General features: G+C 46.2%; 1 protein-coding gene across 1 annotated transcript in view; it reads left to right on the forward strand.

The window, feature by feature from the left end:
* The window catches only part of THSD4 (thrombospondin type 1 domain containing 4), a gene marked incomplete at both ends in the record, with an annotated part of 230247 nt that extends 211911 nt beyond the window's left edge, over positions 1-18336 (forward strand). The window contains 4 exons of the mRNA XM_080691810.1: positions 3748-3921; positions 10645-10824; positions 14051-14195; positions 18194-18336. Of these exons, the coding sequence (XP_080547936.1) occupies positions 3748-3921; positions 10645-10824; positions 14051-14195; positions 18194-18336 (642 nt within the window). The remainder of the gene's footprint in view (positions 1-3747; positions 3922-10644; positions 10825-14050; positions 14196-18193) is intronic.
* Between the last annotated feature and the right edge of the window lie 8824 nt (positions 18337-27160).

Genomic DNA, 27160 nt, shown 5'->3' on the forward strand with positions numbered 1-27160 from the left:
ATTGGGTAATAAGGTAAAAACGTGTCTATAGGTCCCATCAGTATGACACCCTGTCATCAGACATTCTTTTTTTTTTTTTTTTTTTTTTTTGCGGTACTGGGGATGAAACCCAAAGGCATTCTACCTCTGAGCTACAGACACCCCCTGCCCTAGGTTTTATTCTTCATTTTGAAACAGGGTCTCACTGAGTTGCTAAAGCTGTCCGCGAATCACGATCCTCCTGTCTCAGCCTCCCAAATGCTGGGATTACAAGCATGCGCCACCACACCCAGCTAACGTTCTTTTAAACTAAGCACATGGGGAACCAGGTGCAGTGGCACATGCCTGTAATCCCAGTACCTGGGAGGCTGAGACAAGAGGATCACAGGTTCAAGACCAGCCGCAGCAATTTAGCTAGACCTTCCACAACCTAGCAAGACCTCTTTCAAAATAAAAAAGGGCTAGGGGTGTAGCTCAGAGACAGAATGCCTGTGGGTTCAATTTCCAGTACCAAAAAATAATTAAATAATAGGTTAATTAATTAATTAAGCAAGCAAGCACATGGAAATCTGCAGAAACTTTCCCAGGTTTCTACACATTTGGAAAGCAGGAAGTTAAGTTAGCTGCTCAGGTGGGAATTGTTTGGAAAGAAATATGTTTAGAATTTGAACCAGAAATAACTGAGATTTGACTTACTTTATTCTTGTGTGTGTGTGTGTGTGTGTGTGTGTGTGTGTGTGTGTTACTAATGATGGAACCCAGAGGCATTCTACCTCTGAGCGACACCCCCAGCCTTATGATTTATTCTTTATTTTGAAACAGGGTGTCTCTGAGTTGCAAAGAGCTTCCCTAAGTAACTGAGGCTGTCCACAAAGCACGATTCTCCCGTCTCAGCCTCCCCAAAGCTGGGATTACAAGTGTGTGCCACCACGCCTGGCTTACTTTATTCTTTACAAGGGAGTTTAAACATCTTGAGTTTTTAAGTTAGGAAGGACAGAGTATACATGATCAAAACAAATAGTGTAGCCTAGTCCACTTCAATTATGGGATGATAGTCTAGCCTAGACTGTTAACAAAGGTTATCTTTTTAACCTAAGAGACTGATCCATTGTCTCTGATTTCTAATATTCTAATAATGATGCAAACAAAACGAAAGTCATAAAAAGCATGTGCAAACCTATGGGTGGGGTCTTTTCCTTTACCCTCTTAGATTCTCTGGAGGCAGCCTGGGAGTTAAACTAACAGAAGTAAAAGGAGAAAGACATATGAATTTTATTTGCTGTTCATATTTCTGTGTGATATGGGGGTGTTCACAGAAAAAAGACAAAACTCCAAAGTAGCGAAGCTTGAGGGTTTATGTGCCACTTTGACAAAGGACAGTGCACCGAAGGAAGTAACTGGGCAGGGAGGGATGGACTTCTAGGGCAGTGAGCTGTGGGAAAGTGATAGATGTATGGGAGAAGCCCAGCGTGGCAGTGCATTCTTGTAATCCCAGAACTTGGGAGGCTGAGACAGGAGGATCGCAGTTTTGTGACCAGCCTCAGCTACTTCATGAGGCCCTCTGCAACTGAGTGAGACCCTGTTTCAAAATAAAGAATAAGGCCGGGCGTGGTGGCGCACGCTTGTAATCCCTGTGCTTGGGAGGCGGAGACAGGAGGATCGCGCAGGTTCGAAGCCAGCCGCGCTGGCGTAAGAGACCCTGTTTCAAAAATATAAAATAGGTCTGGGAGTGTAGACTGGAGGTAGAAGGGCTTCCAGGAACTCCAGTACCACCAAAAAGAAGAAGAAGAAGAAGAAGGAGAAGGAGAAGGAGAAGGAGAAGGAGAAGGAGAAGGAGAAGGAGAAGGAGAAGGAGAAGGAGAAGGAGAAGAAGAAGAAGAGAAAGAAAGAAAGAAAGAAAGAAAGAAAGAAAGAAAGAAAGAAAGAAAGAAAGAAAGAAAAGGGCTGGGGGTGTAGTTCGGAGATAGAATGCCCCTGGGTTCCATCTCCAGTACCTATTGCAAAAAAAAAAAAAAAAAGAGAGAGAGAGAGAAAGTAATGAAAAATGAGGATTATTTTATTAAAGTTGTTTTGTGCAGACTGATCTCAGAGTTGGTCCCCGTCTCCAAAGATAAGAACGTTCTCTTCTTCCGCGTACTGGGAAGGCGACTTTCTGATTGGAAATCCATGTCCTGGTTTTAGGCACAAAGCCTTTCCTGCCCCTGCTACTTCTCAATTGTCTTTAGATCAAAATAATCAGTATGCGAACAGAGCAAGTAGTGGCCGGCACGTTCTGACCACTGCTGGCCCTTCCTTCAGAGGGGCTTCCTCCAGGGGCACTCGGGCCCAGCTCAGCAGTGGTCAGGTAAATGATTCGTCTTCCGACTGGGATGTGATTTTACAGGAACAGGCAGCAGTATACAAAAACAGAGGTGGAAATTTTCATAATGAAATGAGGTTGTGAGAATTTTTTCATAATCTTTTTACTGTTTACATATGGGATATGTATTTCATAATATCATGTGTACGCCTTAACTATACATTATTAACTAATTTTTAAGTGAAGTGATGGTAGAAACCAAACATTGACTCTGTCTTCAATCCCAGTGTGGTGGCACACACCTGTGATCCCAGTACTTGGGAAGCTGAGACAAAAGGATTCTAGGTTTTCAGCCAGCCTCAGCAACTTAGGAGACCTTTGCTACTTAGAGAGACGTTGTTTCAAAGTAAAATAATTTTTAAAAGTCTGTCCTAGAGGTAGAATGCTCCTGGGTTCAATCCCCAGTATCAAATTTTTAAAAAGAAGATCCAGAGCCTGTAGAATGGGCTTTAGTCACGTGATAAATGACCACTTCTAGGTTTAAAAGGGATTGGCGACAGATATGAGCCAGGATCCCAGCTACTTGGGAGGCTGAGGCGGGAAGATCCAAAGTTCCGAAGCCAGGCTGACTTAGAAAGTGGTCTTAAAATAAAAATGGCTGGGGATGTAGCACAGTGGTGCAGCACCCACGGACTCAATGCCCAGTACTGCAGAAAGAGAGAGAGAGAGAAATGAGACAGGCGGGCCCACGTCTATGTTTGTTTATTCAGAACTGGAATTCATGGACTCACAGGAGTAAGCTGCTGACCTGAGAAGGAATTAAAGATGAGTCGCTAGCCCCTGTCCTCGCCAAGCCCACGTCTATAAAGAAAAAAAGAAATAGGGCGCAAGTAGAAATAACTAGGAAGGAGGCGAACTATGGAATGCCATCAGAATTCTAGGTCTAGAGTCTGTAGGGCTGGGGGACGAGGGGAGTTTTGGCAGAGGCGATGGCATGAGTGAGCCTCCAAGTTCTCTCCCTGGGCAGGGAAGTGCCTTCCAGGCCGAGAGAACAGACCACGCATGGCCCTGTGAGCCTGTCACGAGGCCAGGAAGTCCCAGCCCCCGGCTCCGTCCAGCAGGAGGTGTATGATTTGGAATAATGAAATATTAGTTTGGAAGAATGGGTTGACTCGGGACCACTTAGAATTTATAAATGGGGACCCCTTAAAAGTTATGGAAAGTCGAGGAACCTTGGCTTCTGGAATTTTCTGTGTAATATTTTCAGAGTTCATTGACCGTGGATAACTAAAACTCTAGAAATGGAAAGGGCAGGAACGGGGAGACTGCTGGGCTGGGGTGGGCTGCGCACAAGGAGCCCTCTGACCTTTTGGGGGGAAAGAGTTTGATGGGGCAACGAGGTGTCCATCCGCGGCGTCATTCCCAGGGGCCGGAGCCTCCCACTTACGTGCCCCCCTCCTGTCTCACAGTGCTCGGCCGAGTGTGGGGCCGGAGTGCGGACGCGCTCGGTGGTGTGCATGACCAATCACGTGAGCAGCCTGCCCCTGGAGGGCTGCGGGAACAACCGGCCAGCGGAGGCCACCCCGTGCGACAACGGGCCCTGCACGGGCAAAGTGGAGTGGTTTGCTGGGAGCTGGAGTCAGGTGAGTGGCCAGAACGGGGTACATCTGCCTGTCCTAGGCAAGAGGTGGCAGAGCAGAGGGGCCAGGTACCAGGACTCTGTGCAGGAGGCCCAGCCTTCAATGCCACATGCTCCCCGTGGCCCTGGGAAGCTAACATTCAGTCAACAGTATACAGTATACATTGGCGCCTACTGTGTGCTCACTTAAGCATTGGACTACATCAATGAGCAAAACAAATATCCCAGCCCTCCGGGAGCATCTGGTCCAACACAGTTCCCTTGACTATAAAGTGCTGGCAATGGCAGAACCTTATGAGGTTATTCTTAGAAGAAACAGAATAATGTACATAAGTACATGCAAAGTTTCTAACACACAGTAAACACAGTAAACCCTGGCTACCGCGGCATCATTATCATCAGTAAAGCCAGTTTTGTCTACACTGGACAGCGTCAGAGCTGGCCATTTGAAAAGTCAGAGTTACACATTATAAAGAATAAAAAAATACTGAATCCTTTAATAAAGTAAGTTGATTGATGAATTAATTTTTTCTTCAGTGTTCCAACACTGAACCTGAACCCCTAAGCCGATGTGTGAAGGCATCCCCTGCGGTCGCTCTGTGGCCATTCCCTGCAGGGTTTGGGTTTTTGGACCACTTAGCGTTTGGCTCTCAGGACTGGAAGGTTCTCCAAGGACTTTTTGGCTGATGGTCGTGATTTACACATTATCAGGACCTCTGGCTCCATATAGAATTTTATTTCTTTTAAGGAGATTTTAAAACAGACTTTGGAAAATATGGACTGCCTTGTGCTTGTAAATTGATACAAGCCCTCTGGAAAGCGAGTTGACAGTAAAAGTCAAGAATCATAAAAGTGCTCATTTGCCTTCACCCAGCCACCCTACCCCTGGGGGTTTCCTTTAAGGAAATAATTAACCAAAGGAAAAAAGGCCTTTTTTTAACAGAGATGTTCATGACAGCAGGATGGTTAGGGCTTTTATGGTATGTCATAACTCAGTAAAATATTATGTAAAAATGACAGTGATGATTAAGGATGTAAAAAGTGCATTGATGGAATAGCAAGTGAAACATCGAGCATGAAAACACGCAGGCCCTGTGATCTCAGCCACTTCAAAATAGGGTTTTTATGTAAACAGCATGGAGAAATGCTTTTGAATTTTCTTTAATGTTCTTACAGTACAATCGGTAAAATTTAGAGAATTCAGACAGAGAAGTCAAATACTTCCAGTGCCCGCTCTGGATAAACACCAAAGTCAGACACATGGGTAACTGAGCCCGGCTCCACTTTTCACTAGTTGTCTGACTTGAGGCAGGCTACTTCTCTGAGCCTGCTTCCTCATCTGAACAGGAGGAGACCACCACCCTCCTGGGGTGGTTATGGGGTTTCCTAAGATCTGCACACACAGGAGTTACTCATTGCTTGTGACGTAGGAAGTGCTTAGTAAGTATTATTTTCTCCCCACATTTTTCTTTCTTCCCGATATCTGGTACCATTGTCCCTGGCCCAAGCTCACCTGCAGAAGAGGAGAAACAGGCAGGAAGAGGAGGGCTTCTCCCCCAGGACTACCAGCAGGAGGCACCAATCTGGGGGACCCAGGGCTGGGTTGACTCTGAGCTGCTTTATTTATAAAACCGGAGCTCAGAAATGAGCAGCAGCTGCGGCACTGCCCTCTAGGGGGCGCACGCCACTTGGAATGGGGAAGACAGTGAAAGCGTGCTGCGGCCGCGCCCTCTACTGCTGCCGGCTCAGCAGCACTAGACAGCCGGCTTATCCTGGGGGTGCAGCCCTGTGTCCTTCAGAACCCTCCGAGGCCCAGGCCCCGACCCATTTCCTCCGCCCTTAGTTCCACAGAGCATAGCCCAGCTCGGGTCCGGCGTGCCGCGGCACCAGGGTCGCTGGGCTGTCCGTGCACACACACGCCTGGGGTGTCCTGATGCCTGCTGGTGCCCTTTGTGGCCAGCGCCTGGCTGCCTCAGCTCTGCTCTGCCCTCCCTATCTCACCAATCCCTGCTACCTCCAGGGTGGGCAGACGGCGGGGCCAAAAACGCGCCCCTGGCTCCCCGCGGGCGGAGCGGCCCAGAGGAGGCAATCAACCCACTGAAGTTTTCAAAGTCCTGGTGGAGCCTGCATCCCAGCACCGCCGACTGAAACACAGGCCACGTCTTGGGGACCCCTCCCGCAGCACTGCGGTTTCTTCCTCCTTCAGGTCTTGGGGGTCGGGAAACCCTTCTATGAGAACTTTCCCCAGCAAGAGAAGAGGACAAGGGACCCCAGGAAAGAGATGGGATTGGAGGTCAGGGGAGCTGTGAGCAACACACACATACACACACACACACACACACGCACGCACGCACGCACGCACGCACACACTCGCCCCAGCCCTAACACAGTAGCAGGTCAGCCTCTAAGTGATACCCTGCAAAGCAGATCCACTCATCTATAACTAGAGAGAACAGATGCTGGAGATTCTGTCTAAAATCATCCATCAAGTCCAGGAGGCTTGCTTCAGAACTGGCTCCCAGGAGCTCAAGCCCCACAGCCTGGGTCTGGGGGAGGGAGATATCAAGCCAGCCCCTCCCCAGCTTCTTCCCTGAAGCCCAGGCCCAGGGATCTTCTCAGGTAAACCAAAGAGTAGAAGAAGGGGTGGGCAGGGATGGGCAAGCACAGAGCGGGACCCAGGGCAGGTCGCTGCTGGAGTTCTGGGCTGAGAGGCCAGGGTGCCCAGGTAGCAAAGACCCCAGGCCCAGGACGCCCAAACTACAGGGTCTTGGATGGGGCAACTTTGAACTACATTTTTTAAATGTTATTATTGGTAGCCTAAACCTCCAAGTAATTCAGAGGTGGTTCTTTAGGGAACATCAATTACACCAAATATCCATGGAAACAGAGATGTTAGCGGCCACACAGGGATAACACGCGGGACAGTGAAGTCACAGGGCGCCATCCCCCGCAAAGGAGAAGGAGCAGGGTCTGCCTGTCCTGCTGGTAGGCCTCCTAATCCACCTACTACCAAAGCTCAGAGAACAGAGAGTGGTCTAAACAGCCTTTATTTCTCCTCAGGCAAGGAATTTAGCTGGGCGTGGTGGAACACACCTGTAATCCCCGTTTTTTCAGAGACTCGGGAGGATAGCAGGTTCAAGGCCAGCCTGAGCTACTTAGTGAGGCTCTGTTTCAAACTAAAAAATAAAATAGGGCTGAGGTTGTAGCTCAGAGGTAAAATGCCCCTAGGTCAGTCCTCAGTACCACAAAATAAACAAACAAAACAAAACAAGGCATTTATTGCCTGGTTGTCCACAAGGATCAAGACATACAATTTCAATGTGGATAATGAGGTTTGGGTTCTAAATTTGTAATAGTGTTGAAGCCTGCTGGTACCTTCCTTCCCTGGGAATCTGACATTATCCCCAAAGATAATGAAAGCAAGCAGGCTTACTTCTTGAAAGGTAGGTCTCAAATATTAACTGACTTCAGACTATTAAAAAAAATTACCGCATGGTGGCACACAGCCAGCTCTAAAATGGTTGGAGGGGTCTGTTTGTGTTTTATTGTTGTTGTTTGCTTGGGAGGATTTTTTTTACATACAAAGCCTGGATTTTTATTGAAATCTCAGTATCAAAATCTGCTCTCTTTAGATAAAAACATTCCCAAAGATGTCTCCAGATAACTACTGAGTCTAAATTGGTATTTACTTTTTCACCTATTTATTGTGATATTGGGGATTGAACCCTGAGGCATTCTACCTCTGAGCTACATCCTCAGCCCTATTTTTTAGTTTTATTTTGAAATAGGGTCTCACTAAGTTGATGAGAGAATCACTTGCTGTGTTGCTGATGCTGGCCGTGAGCCTGTGATCCTCCTGTCTCAGCCTCCCAAGTACAGGTGTGTGCCACCACCCCTGGCTGGGAGTTAAATTTTAAATATTCACATTTTCTGTAACCACTTACACATTTCAGCTTTCCCTGCTATCTTATTTTATGTTTTCTATTGCTATACGTTCTTTTTTCTCCTTTCATTTCCATACATTTGGCTAGATACTCTTTTTTTTTTTTTTTTTTTTTTTTTTTTGGTGGTGGTGGTGGTGGTAGTGATACTGGTGATGGAACCCAGGGGCTCTCTACCTCCGGGCTACACTCCCAGACCTATTTTTTAAAATATTTTTTATTTGGAAACAGGGTCTCTTAAGCCAGCAGAGGTTGGCTTCGAACCTGTGCGATCCTCCTGTCTCACCCTCCCAAGTGCAGGGATTATAAGCGTGCGCCACCACGCCCGGCTTGCTAGATACCCTTAATTCCACTTTTTCCCCCCTCTAACACTTTAGAAGTTATAAATTCTGTATTTTCTCCTAGTGATAACACTCAAACTTTTAGCACAAAAGTTAAAATTTTATATTTTATCAGTGTCAAGTTATCAGTAGACACATCCTCTCCTAAAAGGAAATAGAAGCCTTCCTTTTTATTTACCTCCACTCCCTTAATAGACAGTGATATCCAAAAAGATATCATTTGGATTTTTGCTCCAGAGTAATGTTAATTAATCTTCTAGAAAATAGATTTAGATTTAGATTTTAAAATAGCTTTCTCTCCCTAGAGGTTATTTTTAATCAAAATATAATTCACACACACACACACACACACACACACATATATATATATATATCACCCTTTTACAGTGTATAATTCAGTGGTTTTAATATATTCATAAAGTTGTATAACCTTCACCACTAATCCCAAGCCAGGCATGGTGGTGCACACTTGTAATCCCCATGCTTGGGAGGCTGAGACAGGAGGATCGCACAGGTTCAAAGTCAGCCTCAGCTACTTAGTGAAGCTCTCAGCAACTTAGTGAGACCCTGTTTCCAAATAAAGTATAAAAACCTAGGTCTGGGAAGATATCTCAGAGGCAGAAAAACCCCTGGGTTCCACCCCCAATACCACAAAATAAATAAATAAAAAATAAAAAAAAATGAAAAGAAATCTGTATCAGTGGCGGGGGGGATACTGGAGATTGAACCCAGGGACATTCTACCTCTGAGCCACACCCCCAGTCTCATTTTATTTTGAAACAAGGTCTGGCTAAGTCGCTAAGGCTGGGCTCAAACCTGGGATCCTCCTGTCTCATTCCCATTATCTTTGTGGATAATGTCAGATCCTCTTGTACTGGGATACAAGAATGCACCACCGATCACTATATCTTTTTTTTTTTTTTTTTTTTTGCAATACTGAGGATGGAACCCAGACACATTCTACCTTCAAGCTACACTCCCAGCCCTATTTTTCATTCTTTATTTTGAAATAGAGTCTTATTGAGTTGCAAAGGGCCTCACTAAGTACCTGAGGCTGGCCGCAAACCTCGATCCTCCTGTCCCAGACTCCCAAATGCTGGGATTACATGCCTTTATTAACAATGGCTTCTACTACTGTCTTTGCCAACTTCTTTTGTATCCTGGGTCTTCTTCCTGACTCTTTTTCACATTCTTAGAGATCATAACCCAGGAAGTTTTCCTTTCAAGTAGGCTTTGTAAGTGGTGAGCTCTCCCAGCCCTCAATGCTCTAAAATGGCTTCACTGTGCCCTTTGGACACCGGGCTCCTGGCAGGACACGTGACTCGCTGCTCCCTTCTCCTCCGCACAACCAGGCCAGCCAGGCTGCTGCCCACGGTCGTTTGGCTGATGCTTATGGTCCCCACCCCATCCTGACCCTGACATCGAGCACCACTCTCGCCTGCGGCCCCGAGCTGCTCCATGCTGGGGATCCTCCCCAGCAGAGCATCCTCAGTATGGTTTTCTCTTTCAATTTGATCTTATTACTCTTTCATTGTTCCAAGAGTCCTCATAATTTCTGGTCCACTGAGGACGAGTGCCCTTTATTGTTTTCAAATGTCATTTTATGCACACACATGCGCACATGTGCACACACACATTGTGCCATTTCTGGGCCTCTTTGGTAGAAGGCCAAGCTACGCACATTCTCCCCTATCACCTAATCTCTTCAAGGACTTTCCAAAAATAGCATAACAGTTTGTTTTGACTTTTTTTTATAGGTTTTATTTTCATTTTGTTTTTATTTTTGCTTTTTGTGTGTGTGTGTGGTACTGGTGATTGAACTCAGGGCCACTCTACCTCCAGGCTACACCCCCAGTCCTTTTTATCTTTTATTTTGAAATAGGATCTCACTAAATTACTGAGGTTGGCTTTGAACCTACCATCCTCCTGTCTCAGCCTCCCAAGTCCTGGGATTCCAGGCAGGCACATAGTGTCTAGCTGAATTCAAAGAATTTTGATTTCTCCCTTTGTCCACAGGTGTGCAGGCTCTGGGCAGCTAATTCGCTGACACTGTCCACCCACTAAAAGACTAGTAGATAAAGCCTGGCTGTCAGGTCGTTGTTTTAACAGCTCTGAGAGGTATCAGAGTCTCCTGGGCAGAAACAACCAGATTAACTGACTGGCAGGTTCCTGTAGGGAGTGTAAGAGAAATTGTTCACTCCCAGCACAGAAGGTGTCAGGATCAGCGTCCTCAAGCTGTGACAGCTCAGGACACCAGCTCCCATTCCAGAGATGCAGCGGTTAGGAGAATCGAGATGAATGTGCGGCTTCTCCACAAACATCTTCAGGTTCCCTCGGGTTCTTCTTCACTGAGGTGGTGGCAGAATTGATGGTGTCCCTTGATGGACAGGAGTTCTTGTCCCCTTCCCATCACGTGACGCCCCCTTTCTCTGCCTCTTTCCTCAGTGTTCCATCGAGTGCGGGAGCGGGACCCAGCAGCGGGAGGTGATTTGTGTCAGGAAGAGCGCAGACACCTTTGAAGTGCTGGACCCCTACGAATGCTCCTTTCTGGAGACACCGCCCAGCCAGCAGCCCTGCCACCTCAAGCCGTGTGGAGCCAAATGGTTTAACACAGAGTGGAGCATGGTAAGTCGCCGTGCTCGTCATAGAGATTGCCCCCTGCCATGTCGTCCCTCTGCTAGACTCCCATGGACACCTCTGGGCCAGGGCCCTGGCTCAGCCTGAGAGTAGAGTCTAGATTCCTGATAGCAATCAAGGTAGTCATTGCTGGTGTGGAAGATCATGGCTTCTTAAGGTGTAGAGGTCGTGAAGCAGCAACGCTTGAGCTTCAGTGTGCAGAAGACTCATCCCAGGATCTTCTTTGGAAGCACCAACTCTGGTCTCATCTGGGACAAGGAATCTTGGTAGAGGGATTGGGGGATGCTGTGGAAATACTATATTATGCAGTAAACTTATAAAGTACTTGATCTTAAAAATTATTTTCTAGTTTTATCCATTGGAAGAGACCAGAAACGGTGACAAATGTAGGGCAAAGAGACTCGTATCAGCCAGGGTGTGGTTTATAAACACCATTTACCACTCAGAGGAGCCAGGGATTATTAAGGAACGGCCGACTCCAGGTCTGGGAAGCATTTGGAAATTGGACTGGGAAGTCTTTTCAAGCCAGGCAGCAAGGAAGTTCTCAAAGACAGCTAAGTTCATGTTTAAAGGACTCAAGGGAGCCAGGCATGTAGACACATACCTGTAATCCAAGTACCTGGGAGACTGAGACAGGAGCATCGCAGATTTGAGGCCAGCTTCAGCAACTTACTGAAGCCCTGTCTCAAAAAGGTATGGGGGCAGCCGGGCGTGGTGGCGCACGCTCGTAATCCCTGTGCTTGGGAGGCAGAGACAGGAGGATCTTGCAGGTTCAAAGCCAGCCGCACTGGCTTAAGAGACCCTGTTTCCAAATAAAAAATATGGAAAAAAAATAGGTCTGGGAGTGTAATCCAAGTAGCAGGGTTTCCAGGAACCCCAGTACCACCAAAAAAAAAAAAGGTATGGGGGCAGAGTTTCCCTGGGTTCAATCCCTAGTAACCAGAAACAAAACAGTGTTTAAACCCCATCCCCACAAAAGATGTACTAATATATATATATATATATATGTGTGTGTGTGTGTGTGTATGTACATAATATATATGTATATATATTTACATTAAAATTTAAAAAGAACTCAAGAGGCAACTTTCATAGTTTCCTGCTAGCTGTTGATAGGATGGTATGTGAGAATTAATAATAACAACAGCTACACTCAATTGAATTCAACACATTATATATATTCAAATCCATTTATTTGTAATAAGTGTACAACAAAATAAGTACTTAAATCCCATCCCCAGTGGCAGAGCACTTGACCAGTATGTGGAAGGTCCTGAGTTCAATCTCTAGTGCCACCCACACACAAAAGAAAATTAATATAATTTAAAAATAGTTTAAAATTAAAAAAGAAAAACTCAACCGGGCGTGGTGGCACACGCTTGTAATCCCCGCGCTTGGGAGGAGGAGACAGGAGGATCGCGCGGGTTCGAAGCCAGCCTCTCTGGCTTAAGAGACCCTGTTTCCAAAAAAAAAAAACACCTAATAGGCTACCATTACAGGATACTAGAGAACCAACTCATTATTCTGTAAAGTGGTAAATAAAGGTGAAGAATCGAGCATTTACTTCTTTTTTAAACCACCTACTGGATAACCAACCAAAGAGTGAATGCTGAGAGAGAGAGGGTGAAGACTGAGATTCTTAATAAAGGAAAATGATAAGATTATATTACCATTTTAACCCAATGTGGTTGCACGTGCCTGTAATCCCAATACTTGGGAGGCTAACACAAGAGGATCACAGGTTTGAAGCCAACTTCATCAACCTGGCAAGGCTCTCAGCAAACTAACGAGACCCTGTTTCCAAATTAAAAATGAAATAGGGCTGGGGGTGTAGCTTGGAGGTAGAATGTCCCTGGGTTCAGTATCCCCAGTATTACACACAAAAAATATATAGATTAGATGATAGATAGATATATAGATAGATAGATGATAAATAGATAGATAAATGAGAGATAGATAGATGAGAGATAGATAGATAATCATCTTTCAGCCCCAGATGAACTAATGAGTCTAGGCATTGCAATCTAAGCATTGCAATCTAGGCACTGCATCAGTGGCTGCTACTATCCCCAGAAAAGAGACAACTATATAACCTATACCTGTTAAGGCTTCTCCTAGATCCATCTTCCAATTGACAGCCATACAGAGAACAGAGGAAACTGTTAAGTTACACCATGAGGGTGCAGTTTAAAAAAATCCAGACTGTAGGAAACATCACAGAACAAGTGGTTCAGTTCTGTTATCAAACTTTTTAAGTGCAAGGGGGGAAAAATTGAAAGGAAACCAGTGAATTAAGAGTCATAAAAGACATAACCAGTTGCAATGTGCAGATCTGATGTGGATGCTGATTTTTAAGGAAAATGAACTACTTTTAAAAATCTACAAGATTTAAGAGCCGGGCGTGGTGTGCACGCTTGTAATCCCAGCATTGGGGAGGCTGAGACTGGAGGATCGCAGTTCGCAGACAGCCTCAGCTACTCAGTGAGGCCCTCCGCAACTCAGTGAGACCCGGTTTCAAAATAAAGAATAAAAAATAGGGCAGGGCATGTAGCTCGGAGGTCAAATGCCCCTGGGTTCCATCCCCAGACCCTCAAAAAAAAATTAAAATTAAAATCTACAAGGTTTAAAGCCAGGTGTGGTGGCGCACACTTGTAATCCCCGCGCTTGGGAGGCTGAGACAGGAGGATCGCACAGGTTCGAAGCCAGCCTCAGCTACTTGGTGAGGCTCTCAGCAACTTAGTGAGACCCTGTTTCCAAATAAAATATAAAATAGGTCTGGGAGTGTAGCCCGGAGGTAGAAGGGCTTCCAGAAACCCCAGTACCACACACACAAAAAAAAATCTACAAGGTTTAGAAATAAATTTTTTTAATTTGATAATAATAAAGATCTATTTATTTTTAGGAATAACAGTGGCATTATGATTATTTTTAGGAGTCCTGGTCCTTTATAGATAAAAGCTAAAATATCTTAGAAGGAGTGATATGATGTCTAGATTTTCTTCAAAGCAGTATGAGAAGCGGAATTGAGCAGGGATACAAGTGGGACACAGGTGGCCTGAGTTGATAGCTGCAGAATCCGGTCAATAGATACATGGAAAGTTGTCTTAATTTTCTGCTTCCTACTTGGAAATATTTAGAATATCTCAGTATTCTCTCATGTGTGTGGAGTTCATGGACTGCCAAGCAATCTGACTTTTTCTTCTGTTGCGTGCAGTGTTCCAAGAGCTGCCAGGGTGGCTTCCGGGTCCGAGAAGTGCGGTGTCTGTCAGATGATATGACCCTGAGCAATCTCTGTGACCCGCAGTTGAAACCAGAGGAGAGAGAATCTTGTAACCCTCAGGACTGTGTCCCTGAAGTTGGTAAGTAGGGATTCCTATCTTAGAGAAAAGATTCGTCTTTGTTAAACTCTGTCAAGTTCTCTAGTATAAAAATGTCATTCCCTTGTATGTCTGTGATCCTGTGCACAGTCACGGAGTTTAGGGGGTCCAAGTACTTTTGACATCATGAGTTTCATGGTTTAAGATGACTGCTCATCGCATGGATGGCTAGCCATGCCACCCACCAAAGGAGAAACATCAGTGTGAATTTTTTTGAGTAGTAGTGCATTCAAAAGTTTGGCTCTGAGCTGGGCATAGTGGCACATGCCTATAATCTCAGTACTTGGGAGGCTGAAACAGGAGGATCACAGGTTCATGGCCATCCTCAGCAACTTAGTGAGACCCTGTTTCAAAATTAAAAGTTATAGCTGGGTGTGGTGGCACATGGTTGTAATCCCAGTACTGGGAAGGCTGAGACAGGACAGCAGGTTCACAGCTAGCCTCGGCAACTTTGTGAGGTCCTCTGCAACTTAGTGAGACCCCGTTTCAAAATAAAAGAAAAAAATCAGGCTGGGGGTGCAGCTCAGAGGTAGAATGCCCCTGAGCCTCGTCCCCAGACCACAAAAAAATTTTTTCAATTGTACAAAGGGCTGGATGTGTAGCTCAGAGGCAGAATACCCCTGAGTTTAGTCCCCAGGAGACCCCCAAATTTTTTTGTTTATCATTTTTAAGGTCAAAGTAATACATTTTTAATTTTTAATTACACGTGAAAACCAGTTTGGGCTTAACCAAGAGAAGGGATCAGCTGGTTGGTTGACAAGGGAAGAAAGAGAGATAGCCAAGAATGGATAGAAACAGTGATGAGGAGTCCAACCAGATGCCTTCAGGGCACAGTGCAGACTCCATCCAGAGAGACACAGTGACTAAACTCACAAAGGGGGAGATGATCGCAGGAGAGATCAGCTGCAGGGAAAAGGAGTTCTGCAATTCAGAAGACCCCAACCCATGACCCAGAGTCAGGGTCCAGTTCACTGGAGATCGGCATTGGTAAGAGTTAGGGAAGTTATATCCCCTCGTGCGTTGCGCTATGAGGAACAGTCCCCATCTCTACCAGGGAACGGAAGAACAGTCAAAAAACCAAGGAAGAGCACCTTGCATTAGATGACTAAAGGTATCTCTCTAGTGGAATATTGGACTCTCCCAAACCCCACAGAATGCGCTGCCAGGCTTGGTCAGGGCTGCATCCAGAGTAGAATGTGCTCAGCTCCTGTTTCAATTTGGGATGTTCCCCAAAGGCCCATGTGTCCAAGGCTTGGTCCTCAGCAAAGTAATGTTCAGAGATGGGGCTTTAGGAAGTGATTGGATTTTGAGGCTCTCCACTGATGAATTTATAATCTGAATGGACTATTGGGAGTTTGGAGGACAAGCCAGAGCAGCTTACCATACATTTATGCATATTTTTAAGCTGCAGAAACTAAAAGTAAATGATACTGAGACAGGCAGAGAAAGACATATAACTTTATACCACCGAATTCTGAAGTGACTTTTTTTTTTTTTTTGGCAGTACTGAGGATGGAACCCAGGGGCATTCTACCTCCAAGCTACACCCCCAGCCCTATTTTTTATTCTTTATTTTGAAACAGGGTCTCACTGAGTTGCAGAGGGCCTCACTAAGTAGCTTACACTGTCTTCAAACCATGATCCTCCCATCTCAGCCTCCCAAATGCTGGAATTACAAGCATGCACCACCACGCCTGGCTTAAAATAATGTTTTTATTTAAGGGAAATTAACTATGATACAAGTTGAGTGCTAAGTAAGGGAAGAAAGAAAAAACTTCCACTGTATTGTGATTATTTTTCCTTTTTTTTTTTTTTTTTTTTTTTTGGTGGTGGTACTGGGGGTGGAATCCAGGGGCTTTCTACCTCCTCCGGGCTATACTCCCAAACCTATTTTATATATTTATTTGGAAACAGGGTCTCACTAAGTTGCTGAGAGCCTCACTAAGTAGCTGAGGCTGCCTTTGTCCCTTACATTCTTTTTTTAGAGCTTGCCTTCTACTGCAATATTGAAAATTTGTAATATGCAAACTTGCTAGCTTGTCTCAGGCACAAGGACATGGATAATGAAAGACAGTCAAATTACCAGATCCTCAGGATTGATTATAAAAGTTTCAATGATCAGAATACTTGCCTCTGGGTTCAGTCCCCAGTACCATTTTAAAAAATGCTCAAGTACACATATGCATAAATAATTGGGCTCAAAAATTGTTTAGAATTAATAAATGAATAAGGTCTGAGGGTGTAGCTCAGTGGCAGTGTGCATGCTTAACATACATGAGGCCCTGGGTTCAATCCCCCAGCAGTAATAAATAAATAAATTGCATGATTTCTCATATCTTATAAAAATTGGAAACAATTACATTTCTATTAATAGAATCAAATGGTTAAATTATAGCACCTATACACTAGTACTCTGAGAAAGATTATATCAGATGTTATGACAGAAAATAGACCTAACTCTCACCGGCATGGTGGCGCATGCTTGTAATCCCCGCGCTTGGGAGGCAGAGACAGGAGGATCGCGCAGGTTTGAAGCCAGCCGTGCTGACTTAAGAGACCCTGTTTCCAAAAATAAAATAGGTCTGGGACTATAGCCCGGAGGTAGAAGGGCTTCCAGGAACCCCAGTACCACCAAAAAAAAGAAAAGAAAATAGATCTAAATCTATTTATGAGGGCTTTGAAGAAACAAGCAGCCGAGATGTATGCTATCAATTCTTTCTCAAGTTAATCTATCAACTCAAGCAATTTTAGTCAAAATCCAGACAGGACTTTTTATGAGAAAACATGGAGCTGGGTGTGGTGGCACACGCTTATAATCCCAGCATTTGGGAGGCTGAGATAGGAGAATCACAGTTCACAACCAGCCTCAGCTATTGTGAGTGAGTGAGGCCCTTTGAAACTTAGTGAGACCCTATTTCAAAATAAAAAATAAAAATCAGGGCTGGGGGTGCAGCTTGGAGGTAGAATGCACCTAGGTCCCATCCCCACTACCGCAAAAACAAAATAAAAATAAAGCATATGGCAAAAAGGGAATTCTGCTGTTCCACTGAGAGGAATAGTTCCACCAACTTTGGAGAGCAAACTTATCATATGTAGTCACACACACATTATTTGAAATAAAAAAATAGAAACAACTTAATTGTCTACCAATGGAAAATGGGCAAATCATGGAATATATGTATAAGAATATACTATCCAATAATGAAAATGTGTTACCTTAAGTATTCATTAAATGTAAGTGAAATTGCACAAATTCAGTGGTGAGCAAGGTGCCAAGGAGACATTATGTATTTTTTTAATTTGTTTGTTAAGTTTACCTCTGGGCCTGTGGTGGTGCACACCTGTAGTTCCAGGACTTGTGAGGCTGAGACAGGAGGATCACGGGTTCAAGGACAGCCTCCGCAATGTAGTAAGGCTCTCAGCAACCTAGGGAGACCATGTTTCAAAGCATAAAGAGGGTTGTGGGAGCCGGGTGTGGTGGTGCACGCTTGTATTCCCAGAATTTGGGAGGCTGAGACTGGAGGATCGCGGTTTGTGGACAGCCTCAGCTACGTAGTGAGGCCCTTTGTAACTCAGTTAGACCCGGTTTCAAAATAAAGAATAAAAAATAGGACAGGGGGTGTAGCTTGGTAGCTTGGAGGTCGATTGCCCCTGGGTTCCATCCCCAGACCCACAAAAAAAAAAAAAAAAAAAAAAAAAGAGTTGTGGGTATAGCTCAGAGGTAAAATGCCCCTAAGTTCAAATCCCAGTAATACACACACACACACACACACACACACACACACACACACACACACAATCAAAATGATCACTACATAATGGTTTGGGTGACCATCATTTATAGTTCAAATATAAAGGGACATTGGTGCATAATAAGCACCAGGTTTGCGATGTCTACCCCTGCGGTGGTGAGGAGGAGGGAGGGAGCATGGAGTCCAAGGGGCATCCTGGGCTCACAGAGTCTTTGTGTTCTTTCCCAGATGAGAACTGCAAGGACAAGTACTACAACTGCAACGTGGTGGTCCAGGCGCGCCTCTGTGTCTACAACTACTACAAGACTGCCTGCTGTGCCTCCTGCACCCGTGTGGCCAATAGGCAGGCAGGCTTCCTGGGGAGCAGATAACACCCCACACTCCCATCAGCAAAAACATGATGGGGAGGGGGGTAAACCATGTGCCTGGCTGGCTGCTGCTTCTACCAGGGGCTCCCTGCCCAGGGCACTGCCAGCCGACTGAATCCACCATCCTCTGCCTTCGGTCAAGTGTGCCACATGGTACCCAGGGCTTTGCACCAGGATGCTAGGAAGCCACAGTTGGTCCTTCAGTCGTTCTTTTGTGCTGATAACCCCTTCCCTGGGACCTGGCACCTGCTAATGGTGCTCTCTGAAAACCAGCAGTGGGAAGCACTTCCAGCCCAACTCCTGTCCTCCTTTCCACATCCGCAGACGGGACACTGCCCCAGCCCTGCCTCCACCCGGGTGCTACTGGCCTTTCCAAAATTAGCTCCCTTTGGAAAGTCAGGGGAGGTGGCGCCCTGTCCCAGACCCCCCCCCACGCCTTCCTGAGATGTGCACCCCCTCTGTTACCTCAGCCCTCTGTGCCTATGTTCATTCTCAAAACATTAGACTTTTCCTGCCTTATGACACAGATATCCCACCTTAATATAGTCCTTTGTTGTTTAGCAGGTGTGTTCACAGATATTAGCTCATTAGTGGCCACAGCATCCCAGAATGGGAGGCAGGGGATAAATAACTATCCCACTTTACTGACACAGAAACTGAGGCTCAACTCATAACTGACCTGCAGAACCGCGTGCCTGCTCTGATCGCCCAACCACAGTCCTTGCCCCAGAGCACCCTGCCCACACCAGCCGCGGCCTGTCCAAGCGCCTTGAGTCTGAGTGATGCCGCTTCATTTCTGACAAAGAGCTGAGAAGTTTCCCACCATCCAACAAAGCCCAGACCTTGAATTCTTTCCTCCACCTAAAGGTCATGCCCTCATCACCTGCCCGCAGACATCTGTTTCCATTTCCCCTCCCCACCTAGTCGTGGATCCCAGTTACAGGATTCTGTAGGTTTCGTGAAGCTCCATTTTCTGCAGAACACGGAGTGGTGAGACAAGAAAGCTGCAGGTAGTTGCCCGATGTTCCGCTTCCATGCCGGACGATATGTCCCTCTGGCCACGAGCCTTTTGTGTGGCAGAGCAGGTTCTCCAGGCACACAGGCAGTGCTCTGGCCAACCTCCGATATTGGCCATCTTTCCCAGTCCCTTCACCATGCATTACCCAGCAGAAAGTCCAGCCAGTGGGTCCTAGCAAAAACTGTGTTGTATTAGAAAGAGCCTCACTTGGTCTTTCTGCATGGATTTACTAATTTATCTCTGTGGCTTCCCTTCTCCCTCTCCTCCCTGACTCTTATCTCCCTGAGATGTGATTACCAAGATCCACATCAAGGCAGCCAGCCCGGGAGAGGCAGCTGCGAGCCCCGAGCCCCGCACCTCCCCTCTGCCTCGCCCTACCCAGCTGTGTAATTCCAGAGGCCTGGGGCCTAGAGGGAGACATGATGCATATCCAAAGGGGAACCAACCAAAAAAACAATGAAGAACGCTATTTTCCTTTCTTTTATTCATTAAGAAAAATAGCAGGCTAAACAATTGTAAACTTCCAGAAAATTTCTCTTGTGTTTGGTCCCGGGCCTATTTCTCATTTAAAGCAAGCTCATATTCTTAGCAACTGAGTTTCTCCCAAGAGCTCCTCATCTGGAACTCTGCCCAGTATCATTTGCTATCACCAGCCTGGTCTGACACCCTCCATTGGGATTTAGTAGCCACTCCATTGGCTTCTGGCAATGTCTCTGCAGCTTCTCCTCCTGCAGAGCCCAACCACCATTCCCACAGCATCCCCACCTGCCCTGATGTTCATGGGACTCCTGTGGGTATGAAGCAGAGGCCAGACAGCCATGCCAGCCAAGCAGAGAGAGACCTGAGCAGCCACGTGTGCCCACAGCTTCTGTTCAGGGGCAGCTCCTTCCCTCTCCATGCTTGGGTCCGCTGCTTGTCACAGGGGAGTTTCCCCTCGATCCAGCTGCTTCAGAATCTCGCTAAATAAGCCATTCATCTGAAGGGTCACTGGGAAGAGGTTTTGTTTACCTGCCAGAAGGCAAGACACCGCCAGTAGGTGATCTTAAGAAAGGAAGGCTGGTTTCAGCACAAGGGAAGGGAAATGCTCTAGCCATCAAAGCTGCCCACAGAGGCATAGGCCACCACAGGCCAGAGAGCCTTCGTCCTAACGGGACTTCCCTGTCAAGCCAGCAGGGAGCATCCTGGCCCTTCTGACTCAGGAATCCTCATGACCAGGCTGCGTCAATGATGACCTTGTTCCTTTATCATCTAATGATGCCCTGTGGTCTTGAGTGTCTAAAAGGACCATTCCTTAAAAGTCCAATAATCTTCCTATGAGAATGGCTGTCCTGCCAATTGTGGGGCTGGATAGGAGCCCCCTGCCTTCGGGTGGGGGAATGTGCCTCTACTAGAGGTCTTTTTATTCTTCCAGCACACAGTTGAGCTGTTCTTAAAGTTCATTCCATTTTGGAAAGTTGCAAATTAGTAGAAGAGAGGGGTTGTCTTTTTTTTTTTTTTTTTTTTTTTTTTGTCTTAGAAAGCCAATTCTTGGTAATTTCCTAGTTTCTTATTTCAGCATCCAATGCCCTTCTCCCAGGACAGCACACACTGTTAGGGCTTGGAGTGCCTCTAGTGATCACTTTCCTAAGGAGTCTAAGAAAAGCCCACCTCAGGGGGCTCTCCCTCCAAAGAGCTCTGTCTCCTTCTTCTGTGACCATTTTTCCACCCACTTCCTTTCATTTTCTGCCCTCCCCTTAGGCCTTTCCATGCTCCCTCCATTGCCAGAGGGTGGAATTGAAGTTTGTATCATAATAATGGTGTATTCCTGTGTATTGAGTTGCCCTATTCTCTACTCTAAATTTTTGTTTGTGTGTGTGTGTGTAATACTGGGGATGGAGCCCAGGGGCTTTCTACCTCCAGGCTACACTCCCAGACCTTTTTTTTTTTTTTTAATACTTTATTTGGAAACAGGGTCTCACTAAGTTGCTGAGAGCCTCACCAAGTGGATGAGGCTGGCTTCAAACCTGTGTGATCCTCCTGTTTCAGCCTCCCAAGTACTAGAATTACAAGTGTGTGCCACAACGCCCAGCTCTCTGCTCTAATTTTAAAATTACATCAACTGTTAGATGTTTTTCTCTCACACACACACACCTCAAATTAACCAAACTCTAAAAATAAAAAGGGGTTTTTTTTTTCACTTTCCCTTAATGGAAAAGGCAGCGGTGGCTCACAGCCCAGGCAGAGGCCACGCCACGCCAACCACTCTTCTGTCCTCACCGTCACCTGCGGTTCTCATCTTAGGAAAGGGACAGCACAAGAGAAAGGTGGAACAAAACACCTTGTAAATCCGGCCACCAGGGGGAGCCAGTTTCCTTCAGTGGAGCCAGAGGCCAGGACGGCAGTGAGAGGCAGAGGGAAGCAAGGTTCATCCCTTCCCTGGAGCCGCAGTGTGCCAGGCAGCTCACACCGTCCCTGTCAGTCCCTTTGCCTTCTCTAGCCCAGAGTTCTTGAGTCTGGGTTTCTTATTTCCTTGAGAATGCATCATCTACTTATTCTCAGTGTTTACATTTGACACTTTTTCCTTTAAAAAGTGTGGCTTTATAAAGGGATGGAAAATGGGGGAGATGCTAGCTTGATTTGTTTTCCCCAAGTTGTATGGCACAGAGAGAAATCTAGATATGACTGGTACCGTTCTAAGCCAGTTTGTTTTTTATTACTATGGCCATTTTGGAGTTGGAAAATCCACTTTTCAATGTAGACCAAGACGTGACTATGAGAGATAAGAAGAAACGTGACTCCCATTAGGACAGACCGAATGGTCAGTACTGGCCTGGCAGGTGGAGACCAACATTTGATCCTTGCCATATAAGACATTTTAACACAGCTTAGATGGGGGGGCGGGGGGAGATGCCTGACCAATGTTACTTGTGCAGGACGTGAAGTTGGAGCGCTAACAGCTTGGGTAACAGGTTCTGAATCTAAAAAGATCAAGGAGACTAGAACAAATCCCAGAGCATCACAATTCACCAGCAACACGAAATTTTACCTTTGAGTTAAAATATATATATATATATATATATATATATATATATATATATATATATATGTAACAGGTGCAAGAGATGTAGAGTTTCAGATGACTAAACTCAACAGGAGTCAAGAAAGTAGAACGGAGAGACCAAAAATTAAACAGACAAAAGCCACAAGAAGAAAGCATGGGCAAGAGTCATACCACTTCTGTCTGTGAGCAATGGAGCCACACATTAAGAACGGTATTGATCAGCTGGGCATGGCAGTGCACACCTGCCATCCCAGTATTTAGGAGACTGTGACAGGAGCATCGCAGGTTTGAGGACAGCCTCAACAACTTAGTGAGCCCCTGTTTTAAAATAAATAAGAAGGGCTGGGGTGGAGCTTGGAGGTAGAATGCCCCCAGTTCAAGCTCCAGGAACAGGGGTGGGGAAAGAAGAAAATACGATTGATCATGTCCAGCATTCAGAGGAGAATGTCAGTCCTGATGAAGAGCATAGCTGATAAGCAGCAGAAACGACCACATGAGAATGTTCAGCCTCAAGAAGAGACTCGAGTGAAGAGCCAGCCTAGGACCCAGTGGTCAAAGCTGCAGGGAGCCAGGTTTTGTGTCTTGCACAGAACTGACTTTCTACAAGCTGGAGCATTCTGCAGGTAGAAGGGCTCTGTGGAAGGCGGGAGCCGGATGGCCACATGTGGGGATGCAGGACTGTGACTCAGACATCTGGCTGGGCAACGTGACGCTCAAAGTCATTTCCAAGCCCGGGCTATAGTGGTTCTTTCAGCGCCGTACCTGGTCTTGGGTGTCAAGAGCTGGGCCCACAAACTGCCCATTTCCAACTTTTGCACCATGCGGTCCATTGCAGACCCTCCATTGTGCGCCCCTCCCCATCCCAGAGCACCGCTAGCAACTTGGTCAGAGCCACCCCGTCTGGTCACAGAGGAGTAGGCAGACATGATGTAATGCTAGCAGCCTGCCCCGGGTCACAGCTTGATGGTGGTGGAGGCTCCGTTGGCCTGGGACCCTTTGCCTAGCATCTTCTCAGCTCTTCCCACCTTCCTGCTGGTGCAAAGTCATTCTCTCCTCCCTGAACCACCCACCCCATTCCTGGTCCCATTCGGGCGCCCGGCGTGCTATGGCTTAGTGACTGTGAGGGGTGGAAGCTTCCAGCCAACTTTCTCGGCATCTTCCAGAGACGAGTCTCTGGTCTCAGTAATAGGAATCTATTCTGTTACGTAAGCCAACTCCCACCACCCTGACCCCCGGCTCCGGCCATTCAGTTGGACAGAAGGATATACTTTGTTATAACTTATTATTTTGTTCTTTGTAAATACAAGATGTTTATAGGAAATGTGTATGCGGGACTCTTATCTGCAGAATGAGTCACAACACCAAAATAGTTCTATTATTTAGAGGATGTTCATTGGAAAGGACCGAATAGATATTTATTTACATATGCCATTCACGCTTGTATAAAATCATTTGGTCATACTAACCCAGCTTCCTGGGTTGCTAAGCAGCAGTGTCTTATTCTAAGTCCATTCTTCCAATTGTTTAGCATGCTCATTAGCCAAAATGCTTAGGATCAAGTATAAATCACTGCCTCTTGACTCATTCAGGGGCTTTTGCTCCTGGTATTGTACCGGAACTGATTACAACCTTTCTGACTTAAATATAATAGAATCTGCTGGTGTAGTCCGCTCTCTCCTCATCCCAAGCATGTGGAGAAGGACTTGACCCTTGGCGTGGGCTCCGTCATTTCTCCTGTGTTGCCTGCTCCGTAGGCTTGCCGGCATCTGTTGCAGGGAGGCCTGGTCAGAGCTGCACATGAGGTGGGTGGGCTGGCAGGGTCAGGGCCGACTTTAGGCTTGTGGCAGCCTCCTCCCTCTGGTGACACCTCCACAGTCCCTGCTGGGGACCCCTGGGGCCTCGGGATGTCCTGTGGAGACAGAGCCAGGAGCAGGCAACTCCATGTCTCCTTCAAAATGTTAAATTGTTATGGAAGAAGGTGAAGAGTATATGGTGAATTCTGGGAGTAACTACAGTCTATTTTCTCTTCAGCAAAAATGACAACTATTTTTGTGTATGACTAATTTATTTTTATTGTAAAGATACAATAAACTGGTTAAGAGATCTGCTTTGTTAACATGTTGGTGTTTTCTCTGGCCTTATTCATGGTCTATCCACATGACTTCCAGTGGCCCCCTCCAAAAAGAAGAACGGAGCCCTTTAGTAGAGGCCCACTGGCTCCTCAGACGCCGGCCTGAATGCTCCCTGGGCGCCTGGGCCAGCTGATAACAGGATACACCCTCGATAAGATGAACTCGAGCCTGCCGACTGACACAGGGCCTCCGCCCTGGCTGTGTGGTAGAGTCACCGTGATGTGTTTGCCCAGGCACAGGCGCCCCCTCCCAGAGTTGTTTCATTAAACAGCCAAGGTAATTACGCTGTGCAGACAAGTCCACAGTGGCTCTGCCGGTTCAATGTGGCTCCCTCTCCAACTTGAATGAAATGCCTTCCTATTCCCCTCCAGGTGACCTCAACTTGGTCTTGATTTTAACAAAGTGTTGGGTCGAATCTTCTAGTTAGTTCATCTTGGTGCATAATAGTGAAATATGACTTTGATCATATGCCAGCTGAAAATCATCCTTGACAAGTCTCTAGTGGAATGCCTACAAGCTCTGATCTCCACTCTATCCTATACAGCATTTCATCCATAATTCTCAGAAATGTTATTTTGCCTAGGACGCCACCTCCTGCCTGTTACCTTCACCTTTTCTACCTAAAACTTCCATTTATTCTCTTATTGTTTATCATGGTAAAATTCACTTAAAACTCATCATTACAAGTGTATGATAAAATGATAATTTTTTAATTTTTATTTTTAGTGGTACTGGGGTTCCTGGAAGCCCTTCTACATCCGTGCTACACTCCCAGACCTATTTTATATGTTTTTATTTGGAAACAGGGTCTCTTAAGCCAGCGCGGCTGGCTTTAAACCTGTGCAATCCTCCTGTCTCCGCCTCCCAAGCACAGGGATTACAAGCGTTCGCCACCACGACTGGCCTAAAATGATATTTAATATAGTCATAGTTTGTGCACCCACCTTACCTCCCCCCCAAAAAAACTCCATCTATTCTTCAGTGTCCAGATCAGAAGTCTACTGTGAGCCCCACAGCATGCTCAACACTCTCACAGGACCTCATTCCATCTTCACGGCAAACCAATGAAGACTCAGGTTTCCTACCCTGCAGCTACTTGGGGGTGCTGGGGTCCTACAGCTCCCCCTAGAGGCCGCAGCGCATATCACCCCATCTCCCACTCCCCAGGGCCTAGCAAGTTATGTGGTCCCAGTGTATATTACTTCCGGTCTCTTTCTGCACATCTATTTCCAGTCAATCAGCATCAATTTCTCAAGGTGTCACAGGTGCTCTTTGTTGCAAGACAAGGCACACACACACGACATGTGTCTTTCCACAATGTCAGTTTTATTGATCATAAAGCAAAAAGGGATAATCACCACATAATTGTCAGTTTTATTCCCGGCCGACTTTGGTCAAACAGGAAGTCAAAGCATCTTCTACTAATTGCACACAAATTGAAGTTCACATTGACATAATTCCCTCACAGTTCAAAGCCAAATCGGAAGTCCACTCTGGAGCGGGAGGGTTCCTGCCGTTGACCATGGCCTTGTTGTCTGAGTCCAGCCACTCTGTGTGCGCAACTCTCGGGTCTCCCGAGCTCCCTTGAGAAGCAGTGGGAGGGGTTGCATGTCTCCGTAGGGGCAGGGCCTTGGTGCTGGGTGATCAGTCACTTCAGACGGACCCCTTCAGATGACTGGGCTCAACCGAGTGAGTCGGTCATGGTGCTGTGGCAACTGCTTCTTCCCTCACATTTATCTGGCCTCAGGTCTTTGTTTATATAGGGTTTTTTTCTGTCATGGCTGGATTGTTTACCTTTCTTCTGATTGGTTAACAGGTTTCATCAGCCACTTTCTTCCAATTGGCCACTTACCCTTGTTTACAACTATCCTATAGCATTCTCCTCCATAATATTTGTTTACAGCTATGATATTCTATCCCATAGCATGCTGTCAATCAAAGGCACACTGTTGCTAGGCGTGGTGGCGCACGCTTGTAATCCCTGTGCTTGGAAGGCGGAGACAGGAGGATTGCTCAAGTTTGAAGCCAGCCACGCTGGCTTAAGAGGCCCTGTTTCCAAATAAAAATTATAAAATAGGAGTGCAGCCCAGAGTAGAAGGGTTTCCAGGAACCCCAGTACCACCAAAAAAAAAAAAAAAAAAGCACACTTAACGAAACTTACTGTTAATCAAACTTTGTCACTGTTAATCAAGTTAATTAAACTTTGCCACTTATAGTACTTATAGTACACGAGGACTGGATGAAAAAGTCCAGTGCTATCTAGCCAAGCTCAGCATGATCAGTATGCCTCGGGCTCCAATGGAAGGCACACAGCCACCGAGAGGGAGGCAATAGGTCGGCTCCAGGCAATACACTCACTCAGATGTACGGACCACCGGGAAGGAGCCCAGAGGGTGGTGGCTTCTCAGCGGGGAAAACTGAAGCCCAGCCAGATTAGGAACTGTACTTGGGACCACCCAGGCCGTGCGTGGCTAAGGAATTCGAACCCAAGTCTGTCTAGTTTGGAGCTTGTGTTATATCTCTGCGCAAAGAATAACACAAAGCCACGCACGAGGCACATTCCCTTTACACGAACCTTCAGCCAGAACTCAGCACGCGGTGCCACTCAGCACACGCCGGCGCTACAGCCCAGGCTCC

This window comes from Muscardinus avellanarius, assembly GCF_963383645.1.
Source record: "Muscardinus avellanarius genome assembly, chromosome: 3".
In the NCBI taxonomy this organism is placed as follows: domain Eukaryota; kingdom Metazoa; phylum Chordata; class Mammalia; order Rodentia; family Gliridae; genus Muscardinus; species Muscardinus avellanarius.